This window comes from Malurus melanocephalus, unplaced genomic scaffold (genome assembly GCF_030028575.1).
Source record: "Malurus melanocephalus ecotype Western Australia unplaced genomic scaffold, MMel_1.1 scaffold_4, whole genome shotgun sequence".
NCBI lineage: Eukaryota > Metazoa > Chordata > Aves > Passeriformes > Maluridae > Malurus > Malurus melanocephalus.
Window position 1 is genome coordinate 6250506 of NW_026623236.1, and position 16330 is coordinate 6266835.

At 39.4% G+C, this 16330-nt stretch overlaps 1 protein-coding gene across 1 annotated transcript in view; it reads left to right on the forward strand.

Moving 5' to 3' along the window:
* The first annotated feature begins 4338 nt into the window (after positions 1-4338).
* DOP1A (DOP1 leucine zipper like protein A) overlaps positions 4339-16330 on the forward strand; it is a 58290-nt gene continuing 46298 nt past the window's right edge. The window contains exons 1-2 of the mRNA XM_057369592.1: positions 4339-4408; positions 15353-15544. Of these exons, the coding sequence (XP_057225575.1) occupies positions 15407-15544 (138 nt within the window). The 5' untranslated portion in view covers positions 4339-4408; positions 15353-15406. The remainder of the gene's footprint in view (positions 4409-15352; positions 15545-16330) is intronic.

The window sequence follows — 16330 nt, forward strand, 5'->3', positions numbered from 1 at the left end:
TATCGATACAGGCCAAGATTCCATTGGCCTGCTTGGCCACCTGGGCACACAGTTCACTCATACTGGCTGTTAATCAGCTGACCCGATTTCCTTTCTGCCCAACAGCTCTTGAGTCGCTCCTCCCTGAGCCTGTAGCACTGCATAGGGTTGTTGTGACCCAAGTGCRGGATCTAGCAGCTCAGCCACAGTGGTGCCCTGGGTGGCAGTGGCAGGAGGGTGTCCCAGGGTCTGCTGTGCCCCCCAGCTTGGGTGCAGCTGGCAGTAGGRTCAGGCCTGGGTGCCCAGGCCTGGAATCTTATCCAATCCCGAAGCCCCAAGTCAAGGTCTGCACAATCAGCTGGTCTCACAGGGTTTTCTTATTCCCAGCCTCTTCTGTGTCAACATCGGGCTGTCATCTCCTGCTTTTCCTGCCACATCACCACTGGGAAGAGCCTGGATCCATATTCTCAGGCATCTCCACACAGGAATTGTGGGCTGTGCTTGGGTGTTGGTACTCAGGATTTGTGGTCAAATAGGGTTGATAACAAACTGCTGTTTTAGCTATTGCTGAAAMGTGCTTGCACACTATCGAGGTTTCCTAAGTGCCTCACTCTGCTCTACCCAGCAAGTAAGCTGGAGGTGAAGAAGAGGCTGGAGCAGGGGGCAAGGTCGTACAGCTGACTTGAATCAACCAGAGCAATGTTCCATGGCACATAACATCATGCTTGGCAGTAAAAACTCAGGGYGTCGTCTTTCCAAAGTGACCATTGCCCAGAGACTGGCTAAATATCAGCAGCATTGTGGGAGGTGGAGCAATTGTCTGCATGTTTGGGGGGATTTTTTGCTCCTCTTTCCCTCATCTGCTACAACATGATTGTCTTAATCCACAGCTTTTCTTGCTTTTACAATTCTAGTTCTGTCCCTGAACTAGCAGCTGGCTGGGGTCACCCCATCATGACCACAAAGTTCAGTCTGCACAGAGGCTTCTGCTAAGACAGGGGCAGGCTCCCCAGGCAACACTGGGGATCGTGTCCTGTAGCAGGTCATTAACCACTACTCACCCCCTTCCTTGTGAGAAAAACCTCTCCCCACTCTTTCTTCRCAACTTTACAAGTTAGCCTGAATTCCTCCTGATCGATGTGACAGTTCTTGAATGTTGTCACATTTCACTCATAGCACRCAGACCCTCAGCACAGGCAGCTGCTGCTCTGGGGTGAGGTTTCATACTGCCTCTTATGAGATCTTTGATCAAGAGACTGTAAGTCCACCCTGACACCTCTGTGTGACTTTCCCTTAGCTTATGAGCACTGTCACCACTGCACACTTCTTCCAGGATGCCACCCTCAAAGTATATAAGAAACTGATGTTCAGTATTCAAGGACACCAAGGAAAGAAGCTTTTGCTTTGTAAAAGGAGTCTTTCAGCAATGTCAAAAGTGTTTACTTTTTTTGAAGTCACAAGACATTCTGTGGTTACAGAGAGTTATTTGAAAACATGATCTGCAAAGCTTCAAACAAAAAGGCAAATTTGTACATGTCATTTTTAGAGCAATTTATTACTGAAGACATGATTATTTTGAAGTCATCTTAGTCCTGGGAGTTATCAAAACCAAGTAGGAGAGTCCCAGAGAAGAAAATGGAGTAAGGTTCGATTTTGGTGGGAAAAAATACAGCAGACAATAGTCAACAGTTTCACTGGAGTTATTTTGTTGTTTTTTTACAAAGCATGAATTTATTGAAGTATTCTAAGATGTGGACTGTACTGTCTACATGTTCTTCTGAGTGTGGTGGTTTGGGATTTTGTTGTTGYTCTTTCCCTTTTTTAAGGAAGAAAATAAATTAGTCCACATGGTGGGTTTCATTTTTAATTACGTCACAAACCAATGTTCATATTGTGCATTAAATTGTTTTWGACAACTAAGTCATACATCAAACATAAACCCCATGTAATTATAGAATTGACTGCTAGTATTAGTAAAAGGGCCTTTGATGTTACAAAGKCTTACACAAGGCTACAAAGTCATGAAAAATCTAAAGTATGCATAGGGTGTGAGCTTCATTCCTTCAAAATTGTCTATTATAGGTTTCTCACCATTTCTGCTGTGAAGTAATTACAGAGAAAGGAAGGTAAATATCCTACAGAGCGAGTGCACCTAACATCAGTGCTGTACACAGCCCAGTATTTTGACTCTAACATCAGTAAAAGGAGGAGCTAATAAGGAAGAGCTTCATAGAGTGGTTACTTCATGATACTTCCCCTGTGGGTACATCCCTGCATAATTCCTTCAGTGTACACTTACGTATGTGTTTGTCATCAAAATGAAAAATGTGTCCTTCAGCCTATGGATAGTGTGCAAGTCCCAGCCCTTGGTGCCAATATGTTCTACAAGTTTTCTGCTTCSCAGAAAAGAATTTTCTGTGCCTCCTCATTCTCATGTTTTGGGGTTTGGTTAACAATAATTTTGTTGCCTTTCATTATTTTGTAGAATTTGATCAATCCTTCCCACTGCCTTTGCTCTTTGCATTGAACAGTCCCAGTCATTATTGCTCTTTCTGTAACACAGCAGTGACATCTCTCCACAGTGCCTTTCCCAACTTCTCCACAACCCTCTTGAGCCGTGAAGACAAGAATTGATGCAGTAATCAATCTGAGGCTGCAACAGCCTTTGTACAGCAGCCAAACAACTACCCCTGTCTTGTTCTCAATATTCTTCCCAACAATGTACAATGTTTTTTTGATTGCCACTGCACATAAAGTCGATGAGACAATTTGAAAGAAGTGTTTTGTTGCTCTGAGCTGTAACTGCCACAAGTAAATTCAGCACAAGKGAAGCCTAGAAATCCAAGCACTCTGCAGTGCAGTAGCATGTGAAAGCGCATGGTCATTTATTGTCAGTCACTTCTGCTCTGTGAAGTTCACCACTGTTAAATAGCTCCAAAGGCATGAACAACCTAGTTAACAATTACCTCTCGAAGGCATTTGTAAGTATCTTCAAAGAAAAAAAAAATTTAATTGCACCATTTTAATTAGAAATACAGGGCACGTAGAGTTATACTTGATGCCTCAGAAAACCACTGGAAATTGTCAGCTTTCCAGATAGTAACTACTTTTCATCTACCAATTCCTGGTATCTTTTAATGAGAAAAGGAATTGCATTTCCTCTTTRTTATTATCCCAAGTCTGGAGAACAAAATTAGACTTCATTAAATATTGGCTGGCAACAGAAGTCACCAAGTAGAAGATTTATAAATATTATGAGATTTTCCCCTGGCAATATTTTAGAAATACTTGTTCTCAGACAAAATCTAAAATATTAATCATGTAAGCTGAATGCACTTTTATTTTTTTGCAGTTACTCAAGTCATTTATAACCATAAACTTTGTTTGCTGTTACRAAGCCTGCTTAAATTTGAGAACCATAATGATGAATTTAAAACTAACAGATTACAGTCTGAGAACTGTACCCTTTATACTGTGGAACTGGCCAAATCTCTTCAAAAAGAGATTTGAAAATCTCTTTTGAAAGGCAGTTAAAAATTCTTTCCAATACCATCCATGTGAGTATCCATATTTCTTTGTGTGTAGTAAGGACTAAAACATACTAATCACAAGAAATTTAAGCAATTTCCTAATAATGCTACTACTAACATAAACATAGTATCACATCATAGCATCACAGACTAGTTTGGGTTGGAAGGGATTAGGTGAGGGGAGAAGAGAAGAGGCCAACTTGACAAGAGGACATAGTCATAACTAGATAAGGTTAAGTCATAACTAGATAAGGTTAATTATCTAGTTATAGTCATAACTAGATAATTCAGAGGAATTTCTTCACAGAAAGGGTGGTTAGACATTGGAATGGGCTGCTCATGGAGGTGGTGAAGTCACCCTCATGGAGGTGTTAAAAGGAAAGACTGGACATGGCAMTTAGTGCYATGGTCTGGTTAATGTGGTAGCGTTTGATCTTAGAGATTTTATTTTTATCTCAGAGATTTTATTCCGCCTACCTGATTCTGTGATCTTAAAGACCATCTCGTTCCACACCCTACTGCCTTGGGCTGGGACACCCTACTAGACCAAGTTGCTATAGCCCCATCCAATCTGGCCTYGAACMCTTCCAGGGATGGCACATCCATAGCTTCACTAGGCAACCTATTCCGGTATATTTTTCTAAAGTACCGCCTGCCTTCCATTTTTACCTGCGCCGTATTTGTTAAACTCTGTAAATACCAGGCACAATAAACACCCGCGCACGCACAGCGCCCGCAGCGCACCGCGCCCCTCCGCAGCGTCCCGCCAGGGGGCGCAGCTCAGCTCAGCTCAGCGCGGCGGGCGGGGCGGGGCGGGGCGGCGCGGGGCACGCCGGGAGCTGTCAGGGCGGCGCGGGGGTGCCGGTGGCGGTCGGGCTCTTCCGGCTCGGGGCGCTCAGGTAACGCCGCTCCCTCCGTTCCTTCCCCGGGACCCTGGTGCGGGCAGGCAGCGCGGCCCGGCGGCGGCTGCTGCTGATCCCCTGCCTCCCTCCCCGTCGCCGCGCCGGTGTTGGGGAGGGTCCGCCCCTGGAGCCGAGCCGGCCCTCCGCGCTGGTCTGCCCTGCTCTGCTCGGCTTTGCTGTGCCCTCCCCTCCTCTCCCCTCCCCGCCGGCACCATCGTGGCGGGCGGCAGCCGGCCCGTACAGGGCTGTGTKCGAGGGGCAGGTGCTGAGGAGCCCGGGGAGAGCGGTTATAGCCTGTTCATTGCGCTGCATCAATTAACCTGTGGCACCTGTCCACCTCCCCCTCCGGGCTCTGTCCCCCCGCAGCGCGCCCGGGCCGATGTTGGGCTGCGGAGCCTCTCCCCGTGCCCGCACCCCGGCAGCGGCCGGCGGGGCCTGCCTTCGCSCTTCSCSGTGCRGCTTCCTCAGGGATACCTTCCCGCYTGGGAATGAGCYTGTCGTTGGGCTGCCAGGGCCGTCCTGCTTTGACCTTGAGCGTCCAGGGGGCTGTGGGCCCCTTTTGGGTCAGATTCCCGGTTGCTGGAGTTATTGCGTGTGGTATTTGAAAGGATACATGGGACATACGGCTGTCACTGCTTTGTGTGGTGCAGGGTTAAAATTCATCTGTTGATGCAGAGGTGGCCTTAAATCTTGTGATGCCAGTGTGAAAAACATGCATATATGATGGCTACTGGTGTTAAATGTTTTTTAGAAATGGTATTTTCATACATGTGACAATAACCAGAGAAGCCTAAACAATTTATCTCTTTAAGTGACCTAAAATATGTTAGATATGAGGTGCAGGTTTTGATGAGCTTAATTTGGGTGACTCAACCCTTGTGTTTTTGTTGCTGATTGCMATAACCCTTTCACTCCTGGATCTTCTTGCAATATGCAGCAACAGTGGAAGTGTTATTGTTCTCAGGTTAACTGCAGAATGTTAGTGATACCTCAATTCCAGCTGTAGGAATGTGAAGAGCTGAGTAGACTGTGTCTGAATGGTAACAGCTAGATGYGTGCAGGTAATAAGGGGCACAGTGTAAGGTTGAAGATCCTAGCCTTTTCATTTTGCTGCCAAGGCTTGGTTTTTGTCAAGTATTTAGGCAGGCCTGGCTGTCAAATTTGTTGTGGAATACAGTAGACCTTTTGCTAATAATGTGATGCCTCAATATTRTGATTATGTAAAATGTACAATCATTTTCAATATAGCATGTATGAATGTCGTGAGGGGGGATGTCAGTTTGGAAATAGGCAGAATGTTTGCAGCATAGTTCGTGGTTTCGTTTTCATTAACATGAGAATTGGCACTTTTGGAAATTAAGTAGCCTGTAAATGAGTAGAGGCTGCATTTCTAGCTTACTGAATGTCTTACTTTCCCAACTTGTTGGTAGCACCTGTGACAGTGAATGTTTAAACAGCATCTTGCAAAGACAAGTTATCTTACGTTTTCCATTAGTGGAGTGGCTGTGCATTCCAGCAGATGGCTATGTTCACGAGTTAGGCCATGYTTATCCTGCTAGTGCTTTTGCTGTGTAAAATTACTGGCATGCTAGGCTGACCATTAGAAATGCTCATCACAGTCACAGCGAGCTGTGTGGGCAAAATTGCAGCATGGCTGGGTGCTGTGGTTCAGCCCCAGCCAGCAGCCAAGCCCCATTCCCCCACCTGCAGTATGAGGGGGAAAATCAGAAGACTGAAAGGTAGAAAATGCTTTGACATTGACAGTTTGATATGTTGACATAAAGACAGTTTAATAGGGAAACCAAAGGCCACTCACTCAGGCAAAGCAAAATAAGGAATGACTTCACTGCTTCCCGTAGAAGGCAGGTGCTCAGCCATCTCCAGGAGCACAGAACCCCATCGCRTGTAATGRTGACTTGGGAAGAAAACAAACACCATCAGTACAAATGTGCCCCCCTTCCTCCTAGTTTGTATGCTAAGCATGATGTCATATRGTCTGAAATATCATTTTGGCCAGTTTGGGTCACCTGTCCCAGCTCTGTCTCCTCCCAACCTCCCATGCACSTCCAGMTTGCTTGCCAATATTGCAGTATGTAAAGTAGACAAGACCTTGGCTCTGTGTAAGCCCTGCCCAGCAATAACGAAAACATCTCTCTATTATCAACTCTGTGTTCAGCMCAAATCCAAAACACAGTCCCCTACCAGCCACTGTGAAGAAAATGAACTGTACTCCAGTGGTGTAAGTGGACTCAGCGTGTAATCTCCTGTCATTTCTCTCTGTTTGAATAAAGGGAGTTTGCTTCCATGTGTTCATCACTGGCTTAGTTTTCTTGGCCAGAGTTTCTGCTGTCCAGCTTTAGTGTCTTCTTGCTTAGCTAAGAATGACTGCTTGGGCTGGCTGGCTGAAATAATTTTTTTTTTTTTTTGTCTTTTACTTTGGTGGAGCTGTGTCATATTAAATCTGCAGTGTGTAGAAGAGAACCAAGAAGAGGTATGAAGTATGTTGTTAAAAACACTGTTTTGAGAAAAATAGGAGGTGGAAAAAAGACTGCACTAAATGATACCTGCTAAAGCATGAAATAGAAAAATGGAAGTAATTTGTCTGTATGCACATAAATTGTTTTCCAGATTAATAACCATGTTGCTCTGACTTGTAGCTGAAAAAAGGCTGAACGATAAATAGAAACAGTAAGTGATATGTTTCCCTCTGAGAGGCTGGGGAGAAGAAACACTGCACATCAACCATTTCCTCCCAATAACTGGAACAAAAAATGAAAAGAAAGCACCAAAGAGAATCAATGAAGAGTTTTACTAATCAACACATTCCTATTTTTAYCAGAAACTTGTAGTTCARTATAAGCATTAAAAACTGTTAGAAGTCAAGGAATGGTGCTTTGCCTAATTTGGTTTTAAATTTGCAGAAATCRTATGGAATTTATGCTTTTTTAAAAGTCTTTTCTGGCTTACTTCTCAGGACAAGAAGARTGAACAAGTTTTGGTCCAGACTATTCTGTTTTCAGAATAATCAGAAAAGGATTCTACTTTGAAATCCATCTCTAGAACTGGGAAACCAGATGCATTGTGAAATGTAACCACAATCTTGATAATGCATAGATGTGTGCATGGCATATGACACTATTTCAGAATTAAAATAAAATGAAGTTATAGAAACTAGTTGAAATTTGAAATTAATGAATTACTAATATCTGAGACTTTAGGGCATAATAAAAAAAGAAAGATGGACAAAGTCTTGCCCAAATCCATTATATTAGGTTATCCAAATAAGATAATGATAAGGATATGAGACCTTCTGACGTGCCTTTGTGAAAASACATATCAGGATTGTTTGGAGAGAGAATGTTAAACCCACCTGAAGCTACATATTAGAACAATGGATATGGATAAATGAAAGGTTATTGTGAGCAAAGAAAAAATTAATAGATTGTCAGGCCACCACTTTTTTGTTGTTTATTTGGCAGATTCTATGTTAAACTGGGTCAGAATATTTAAAGAGAAGTCTCAATGTGAAGGCACAGCATTACCCTGGAAGAAAAGCTTCCCTCTCACTGTAGAGTACTGTGGGTGTAATGTAAGACAGTGAACCTCATGTAAGTCCTTCTTTGTTTTGTGCACTAAACTGAAAAGTATCCTGAAGTTGGCAAACTCTCCTTTAAAACACAATGTAGTACAAATATAACTTTAAATGAAGTGATGCTTGTTTGAGTTGATTTTATTGTTATGTTTGCTGTGGCTTTTTTTTGCTGTTGTTGTTTATCTATTTGTTTATTTTAACTCTATTAAATATTAATTGGATTTGCTAATTTGACAAGAGTAAAAAATATGCAAGAGAAAAAAGACTACCTCAATGTAAGTCTCCTTTCAGTAAATGTTTGGAAAAGAAAAGCTAGGTAGCTAAAAAGGAGAATTTTCAGAAAGGGCATAGGGACCATATGAAGGCACAAGGCTGAAAAACACAAAAGTGAAAATAAATTGCAGTTTATTTTAGTTCCTGTTCCTGTGCTCAGGCAGCTGGAGAGAAGATAACTATTTGAAGCCAGGWACTTATCAAGAACTGCTCAACAGGGAAGGAAGGCAGTGGTCCCAGGGCCCTGTGGGTGAGTGTGAGAGCTGCACAGTTCTGCTGTGGGACTGGGAAAGCACAAAGATCGCGGTGCTGACAGGTGGTGCAGGAGCTACAGGGAGGGTGCAGCTGTGCTCGCACCACAACACGCTCATTCTCTGCTGTGATAGTGCTTTTTCCAACATGCTGAACTTGTGGTTACCATGGATGTAGCTTTGTCAGGTAAATGCCTTCCATATCCTGTTTAGAGTAATCCAAACAGCCTTATTTCTAATATTCAGTCTCAGGATTTCTTTATGAAGTTGAGAAAACTGCTGACACTGTATGATGTTGCAGGTTTGATTCTCTTAGCTGAAAACGGCCTTAGCAGCCCAGCCCGCAAGCCAACATTTTTTTGAGCATGGTAACAGTTTCTTTTGGTCCTGGGAACAATWGTTTGATATACTATATACAGTGTTGCACCTCTACACTATATACAATGTTACATTTAACTTCTGAGTAAGGGTTTTATGTTTCTGCTTGGCTCAGCATTGTGAAAGTGGTGACTCCAGTGTACTTCATATTCTGGTGGAAGATATCCCTGCTTGTGGCAGGAGGGTTGGAGGTGCACTTTAAGGTCCCTTCTAATTCAAAACATTCTATGATTTTWAAAAAATCCTGAAATATTTGGTGTTGTTCAGATGTCAACTGGGAGAATGAATTGAAGATTAGTTTTAAAATGTCTTTACCCAAATTGTTTACACTTCTTTGATGGATGCACTGCTGCCAAAATTTAAGTTGTGCATAAAGATGGTAACTGTGAGCTGAGATGAAATAAAGTTTAAGGAGTAAACACTCTGAACACATATCCATTGAGTGTATGGTAAATTCTAGGTTTTGGTTTTTTTTTTTTCTTTCTGCACATGTATAATTGAATATGAGGGAAATAGAGACAAGTTCCAGATTTAGACTGAAATATTGGATGCTCAAATACWGTGGTCAACAAAGGGAAGAAGGGGACAAAAAAAGTAAATGAAAGTGAGTGTTGAAGAATGGCTACAGATTCAAAGAAGCATTTTCCCATTTTTCTCTATGTTGTGTTATTCTGACTTAAATTGCCATCTGTATTTTAGTAAAATGTGTAAGATGTTTTGCATAATTTAGAATAAGAAGCMAGGCTATCTGGAGCTTTGCTGATTTTTGGATGTAAAATGAAGCTGCAATTTATTACATAGATAACTCAGCAATCATTTGTTGTAAGAAAGGTAAAAATATGGGGAAACATTATTTTAGTTAATGGTTTACCTGAGTTGTAAGAAAGATTCAAACCATCATCTTTCATTCACTGAATGCCAGAGGTTCAGATCTGTGAAATACGAATATTTGGTTTGATCTCATGAAGAATGATAGTTTAAAAGTAGAGGCTCTAGTGTAAGATTCTGGCATTCATGAAGTGCAAAAARTACTTAACTCTAGAAAAGATGACATCTGTTATACTTTTCCAGAAACAGTAAGGTAATCTTGTGCAGTATGCAGGCAATAGTGGTCAAGAGCTGAAAGAAAAGGAATCAGTAGTGCTCCTTTGGTGGATTTGGAATCAAAATCACAATTTTAGTCCAGTAAATCAAATGTTTTGTAGTTCATCAATTATATATTGAGAAACTGTAATAAAATAGAATTGAGTAGAGTGGTTAAAATGTCATCCTAAACTCCGTTTTTAAGAGGTAGTTGGAAGAGACATATTTGWCAATGAGAGTGAGAAGTCTGTCACTTTCTCTCCCCTCTGACAAACAGATAGACATAGATTTGATTTTTTTTTTTAATTTCAGAAAAAATATGCTTTAAAACAAGTTCATTTACGGTTTGTTTATAATAATACATTTGTTTTCTGAAATCGTAACTAGAGTGGTTGAATCCTTAGAAGGCTTGTACGTTCCTTATGAATTTTTAAGCTGGTTACTTGTTCCTCTTTATGAACTCATGCCTGGTGTAAGTCACACTTTGGAATACCKTATGGCAGGAATAGCAGAARGAACATTTTACATAYCTGATKTRCTTCCATCAGACTGTGCTCAGTGGYAGACTTYKGTWTATTCCAGTCTTTTTTCTGTGAAGAATATGCAAGRGAAGGGAAAATGTACTCATTTCTTTTTACTGATAATTTGCATTTTTTTGTGTAGTAATAAATAATAAACTTGTTTTGTAGCTTCATAACTAAGAATGGTGCACATCTAGTTGGGTACCTAATCTAACCTTTGTAGTACAAACTAGAGGTTTTCTCTCATTTAATTCTTGCCTGATATGAGATCACTCCCAGGAAGACATCTTGTGTTGATTTAGAAGTTGCCAGTATGGGTAATGCACCAATTATTGTGGCAATTTGTTAATTAAATTTAATTTAATTTTGTCATGGAAAGAAATTTGAAAACATAAAGCAGTGCTGTCTTTTCTGTGGAAAAAYATAACACACTGTTTTCATGTGTGAATATGACTAGGTAGAAAAGCCTACTGAGAAGTTATTAATCATAGTATTAAATCTTACTAAGTGCTGTAGACTGTTGCAGGATACTAATGACATAATGGCTAATTATAGTTAATAATACTGCCAGGTGGGATTCTTTTGTTTTGTTTGTTTGTGTAGTATGGAGGGTATTCTTCTTTCATTATTGTTCTGAATAGCAGTTGACCAAAACAAGCTCAAATGGTTCTTATTCTTCAGAAGACATTAGAGATGCCTGTTTGAAAAATTCTGAGTAAGAAGACCCTGTAGAAAGTCAATCTGGAAATAGAGTAATTAGCTGTAATTGGAAAATCTTTATCTGTGGTTATAGAAGAATGTATGTATTTCCTCCATTTGAATTTTATCTGAAGAGGCTAGTTTGGGATTTTCAGTGCTTATTTGCTATTCATGTGGTTAAATGCTTCTTAGGGGAAGCAAAGCATAATAAATTACCAAATGACAATGCTTCTGTTTTCCATGTATTCAAATCTGTGTTTGTATTGAGTCTATTTAAATACAGATGTTTTTCTGCRGTTGCCAGCTTAGTATGTGGGCATTGTACACAGTTTAAAAAGCAATAGCGGTGCAGCAAAATTGGATTTTTTTCTCATTTGCTTTTTAATTGTCTGCTAGTTCTTTTACTGTGCATTCCATAGCCATGCTTGAAATGGTAAACAGTCTTTGAAATGCCTTGAAATACTGCATTGCAATGCAGCAACCCTGAGGAATTCAAAGGGAGCAAGCTTGTGAGCTCAGACTCTTACACTACTTGGAAGAAACCTTGAGATTTCTTGAAGTGACTTGATGTATGCAGATTTGTGCAATCAACCATTGGACCTGTACCAGTATTTCAGTTTTGCAGGTTGGTGTGAAGCASGCAAAAAGAGCAATTATCTGAGGCTTGAAAAATGTAAGCGTAAGATAGGAGCAAATCAAACCTGAAAAGGAGTCATGGGGTAAAACAGATAAGGGAGAGCTTATGAATCAAGTCTTATAACCTCATGATTAAATCAAAATGYAATCTAGATAAAAGCTGCTTTTATTGAATTAATTTGTTGAAGCTGCCATTCTTCTTCATGTTTCTATGGCTAAAAAATTAGAGCCTCTTAAGCAGGTGAGTTGTTTGTGTYGATGTGAAACAGAAGGCTCTTAGATACAAAAGTTATGAAGGATAAGCATTTGCTGTGGAAACACAGCAGTAGCCATRTTGTTTTAACAGCAGCAGAGGAAAACCAATACCACATCATCAGTGAAGGGAATTGAAGGCAGCTCTGGGAACACCATGCATAACTCCCAGCAAAAGAAGATCCATAGCCCCAGACACTTGCTTTCCTTATCAGTCATGTGCCAAGGCATCCAGAATCGTGTGGTGTCTGTATTTTAATCCCCACCAGAAGGAGAAGGTAGTGTCAGGACCTACTTTTGCAATCACTTATGATTTAAATATAGTTATATGAAATTATTTGAAAATGTGTAGTATGACTTAGATGGTTTCTTCCTCATTGATTATAAGCTTTCTGCTGGGGCAGTAAGCATACTTACTTTTTGATATCCTTATAAAAAGTTGTGGCCATCTAACAGGTCCGTGATTGCCTATGCCAGACTCATGAGAGTGTCTTAACCTTCAGTTTGAGAAGCTTGGCTCATCTCATCTGGTATRCAAAAAAGGAAAAAAAGATCCATGGATGGTGCTCTTCATATCTTTGKCTAAAAAGAGAAACAAAGAACATTCCAAGGAAAGTTTGCCTTTGTGCCTCATGGTAATTGTGTAATGACAAGATAAATGTTTTATTCTGTGGGCTGTTTGATTGTGTAGCAGAAAATGCTATTTATTTTTTTTTGTATCTATCAGATTTTATTATTTATCTCATTTTTTCGGAGTAGTAAACCATGAATGAATAAGGGTCTGATGCTTGTAGGGAGATAGTCATTACCAAGCTTTGACATTGTATTGAAATACCAGTAARATTAAATGTTGTTAAATCTGCATTTTTATTGTAGATGAAGAGAACAGAAAAGTATTGATAAGGATACATGATAGAAACATGAAAAGATTTAAAACTACATTTTGGAATATCTTCAGACTAAAAGAAAAGTAAACCATAGTAAGCATGTTTATTTTTATGTATGAGAGCTAATTACAATGGGCATTCCTGTGATTTTAATGGTTGTAGAATAAAAGTAGTCCCAGGTTTATAAAGATRATACATAACATTTACATAGTACCCTCTCTGGAGGCCTTGCTTATTATGGTTACTCATGATTTATTTAAAACTGAGATTTCATTGTGGGAAAAAGTATGCAAGAAATTCTTTGCATAAATTCTTTTTGCATAAAACTTATTTTTAAGATAAAAAAATTAGACCTTTACCACAGAGTAGTAGGAAAACAGAGTAATTTTTCTTCTCTATACAAAACTTCACCATGATTAAATTGGCACAGGCAGTGCAATGGACTTGTCTAAAAGCATAGTTGTTCAAAGTTGTTAATGTGTTTTGGTTTTAAAATTAATTGTTCTGATTAGTTCTTTAATCTAAAAAGAAGCTACCTGTTTAACACTGTTTTCTGCCTGGGTTTGTTTAACCTTTGATAATCCTTTATCAGACTACTTTCAGCTTTCAGGTCTTTCAAGCACTTGAGGAAGGCAGAGTCCTGTCTTCCACTCCACCAAGTGGTTCCATRTATGCTTTAGCTGGATAGAAAGGATTCTGATGCTTTCTTCACTCAGAAAGTATTATTTACTGTGTCAAGTTCTTTCTGCATCCATTGTGCCTGGAAAAATTGGAATTGTGCTGCTTTTATATGTTGGTTCTTTTTTCTTTTTTGGGTGTTAATACTGTACTTTTGGAGATCAGACTTTAGTGATTCTGCAACTGTCTCTCTGAGAATCTGTTGGCATTTTACAGCTTTTTTAGAGCCAACCTGATAGTTTTTGGGATTTAATCCAAAGATGGTTATTATAAAATAAAACCACATGTTTTATTTTTTATTTTTGTTAAAAGTGATGTCTAAGTGCTTTACACCAGTTGGATAATGTGAAGTCTATCAATTCAACACTCAGAATGTGTTTTTTTAATAATGATTTGCATTTGTATTCTGTCTTGGAGACAGTCTGTMATTACTAGTTTGCCATCAGAGTCARGAGTGCAGAAGGCTTGTAATTTTTGGCCTTTTTATTCACTCCTTCCATCCAGCTCTTTCTTTCATTTTGTCTGTCACTTTCTTGTTTTTCTTAGTTCCTGCAACTTTTCTTATCATACCTGGAACACAGTCTGATGAATAGAGGTTCTTTATACCAATTCCATGGTTTGTTTGGCTTTTTCTGTCACGCTTTAGCCTGCACTTCTGCACACAATTTTCTTCCCATTTCCTTTTAATTGAGAGAGAAGAGAGCAGCATCTGCTGAGTGTGAAGTCTCTCCTGAAGCCAAGTACAAAAGGAATCCCAAAAGATCTCAATACTCCCATTAAAAGAGGCACCAAATCTGCCTTTTTCACAGACATGCTACATTAGGATTTCTCATTGACTTGTGTTTGCTTGATATGAAAGTAGCCTTAAAAAACTCAGTCCTTTTAAAAGGTCATTGAATCTGTTATTAAAAAAAAAGTAATCTGTGACCTATAAAAGTACAGGGTGTTGTTTCTGAAACTATAATGTCTTAAATACTTGATGTAGACTACCAYGTGATGAAAATACGTTGAGCAAATTGCAAAAGCCTGTGATTACAAACACTGGTAAACATGTACTTTTGTTGTGCTTGCATGACAAGAATATAAAAACCAAGCCAAGTTGCATCACTGTATTAGGATAGCAAGTCTTGGAAAAGGAAGTGTTGATGCACAGAAATCCTCTTGAATGGTGTGTAACTATTGTATGTATCCTTCAGTCTTGTCTTCTGCTCGGGAGTGATCAGAAAGATTGGTGTCTTCTGTTTGCAGAAAGGCTGGTTTGTTGAAAGGTGGGGATTTCTGGTGATGGACACAGAGGAAGTAAAAAAGAAAATGAAAAATCCCTTTGTTGCATTGTTTAGAACAAGGGGTGCTTTTTGGGAGAGACAATGCATTAATTTTCTAGGGAGTTTTGTTTGGCTTGTGATGTGATTTTTTTATTATTTCCTTGAGTTTTTTATTAGGATTTGATGTTGGGTATCTGTTAAATATTTGTTGATATTTGTTTGCAGTATGTTAACTTTTGTTTAAGATTTTTGTAATCTGATTTCAGATTGGTGATTTTTGGGGGTGGTTTTTTGTTTGCTTTGTTTTTTTTTTCATGTCATTGAGGAAAATGTACTTTGTAGTACTTTTTATACAGAATTGTTTTAACAATATGTCTTGGGAACAGTGGTTTGAGGGTTTTTTTTTTTCTTTTATATTTTGAATAGGTAATGTCTTTACATGAATTGCAAGCTAGTCTCTAGTGGGGACACCGTGGGAGGATGAACACGGAGGAGTCGGAGCTACTGACTGATTCCAAGTACAGAAATTATGTAGCAGCTGTTGACAAAGCACTGAAGAACTTTGAATATTCCAGTGAATGGGCAGATTTGATATCAGCACTTGGGAAGCTAAACAAGGTATGCCTGGCAGGTGCTCTTGGAAAAGATTCAGGAATTGCAAAAGGTTCTGGTGTAACAGTACAGAAGTGCAAGSTTCCAGCCATCTAATACTCTTGCAAATATTTCAACAGTCTGAGCCAAATGTTGGGTGTGTGCAAGGAGCAAGCAAATCAAACAAGCGCCTTTCTAAGACCTAGACCTAGAGTTGAACCCTTTGTAATTGTACATAAAGGCACTTGTTGTTTCCATTTCTAGTGGAAATAAATGCAACACCTCTTTTATTACTAATATTTGCTTCTAATAGCATTCAGTGTTAGAGAAGTAGTGTAAAAAATAGTTATGGGTATAGATATCAGCAGTAGTTTTATGAAACATGAGTTCTAAAATGAGGCTCAAATCATTCATTGCTAAAAGAATGTTATCATTCTGATAAATTCTAACTATTAAGTGTAATRTGCAATATCATTATAATTTTTAATAGCAGTTTACAAATGAATACAAATCCTGATATCCATACAGATCTTGTTTTAGTMAGTCATATGTGTTTCTAGGGAGCTCCACTGAGGAAAATGACACTTCAGCTGGAAATGGCAAAGTTGTTTTGTATAAACTCTCATTCCTTCCTTTTTTTTCTGATTGTAGCAGTTCTTGTTACATGTTTGTGCAATATGAAGGCTATGATATGAACAAAAAGAAATGTAAAAATGTAAATGCAMCTCTGTTTTCTAGTCCTGAAGTGGTTACATAGTTTCAGTGGTAAACTTTTGTATATGGTCTCACTCTATGACTTTTTGTTAAAGCTGT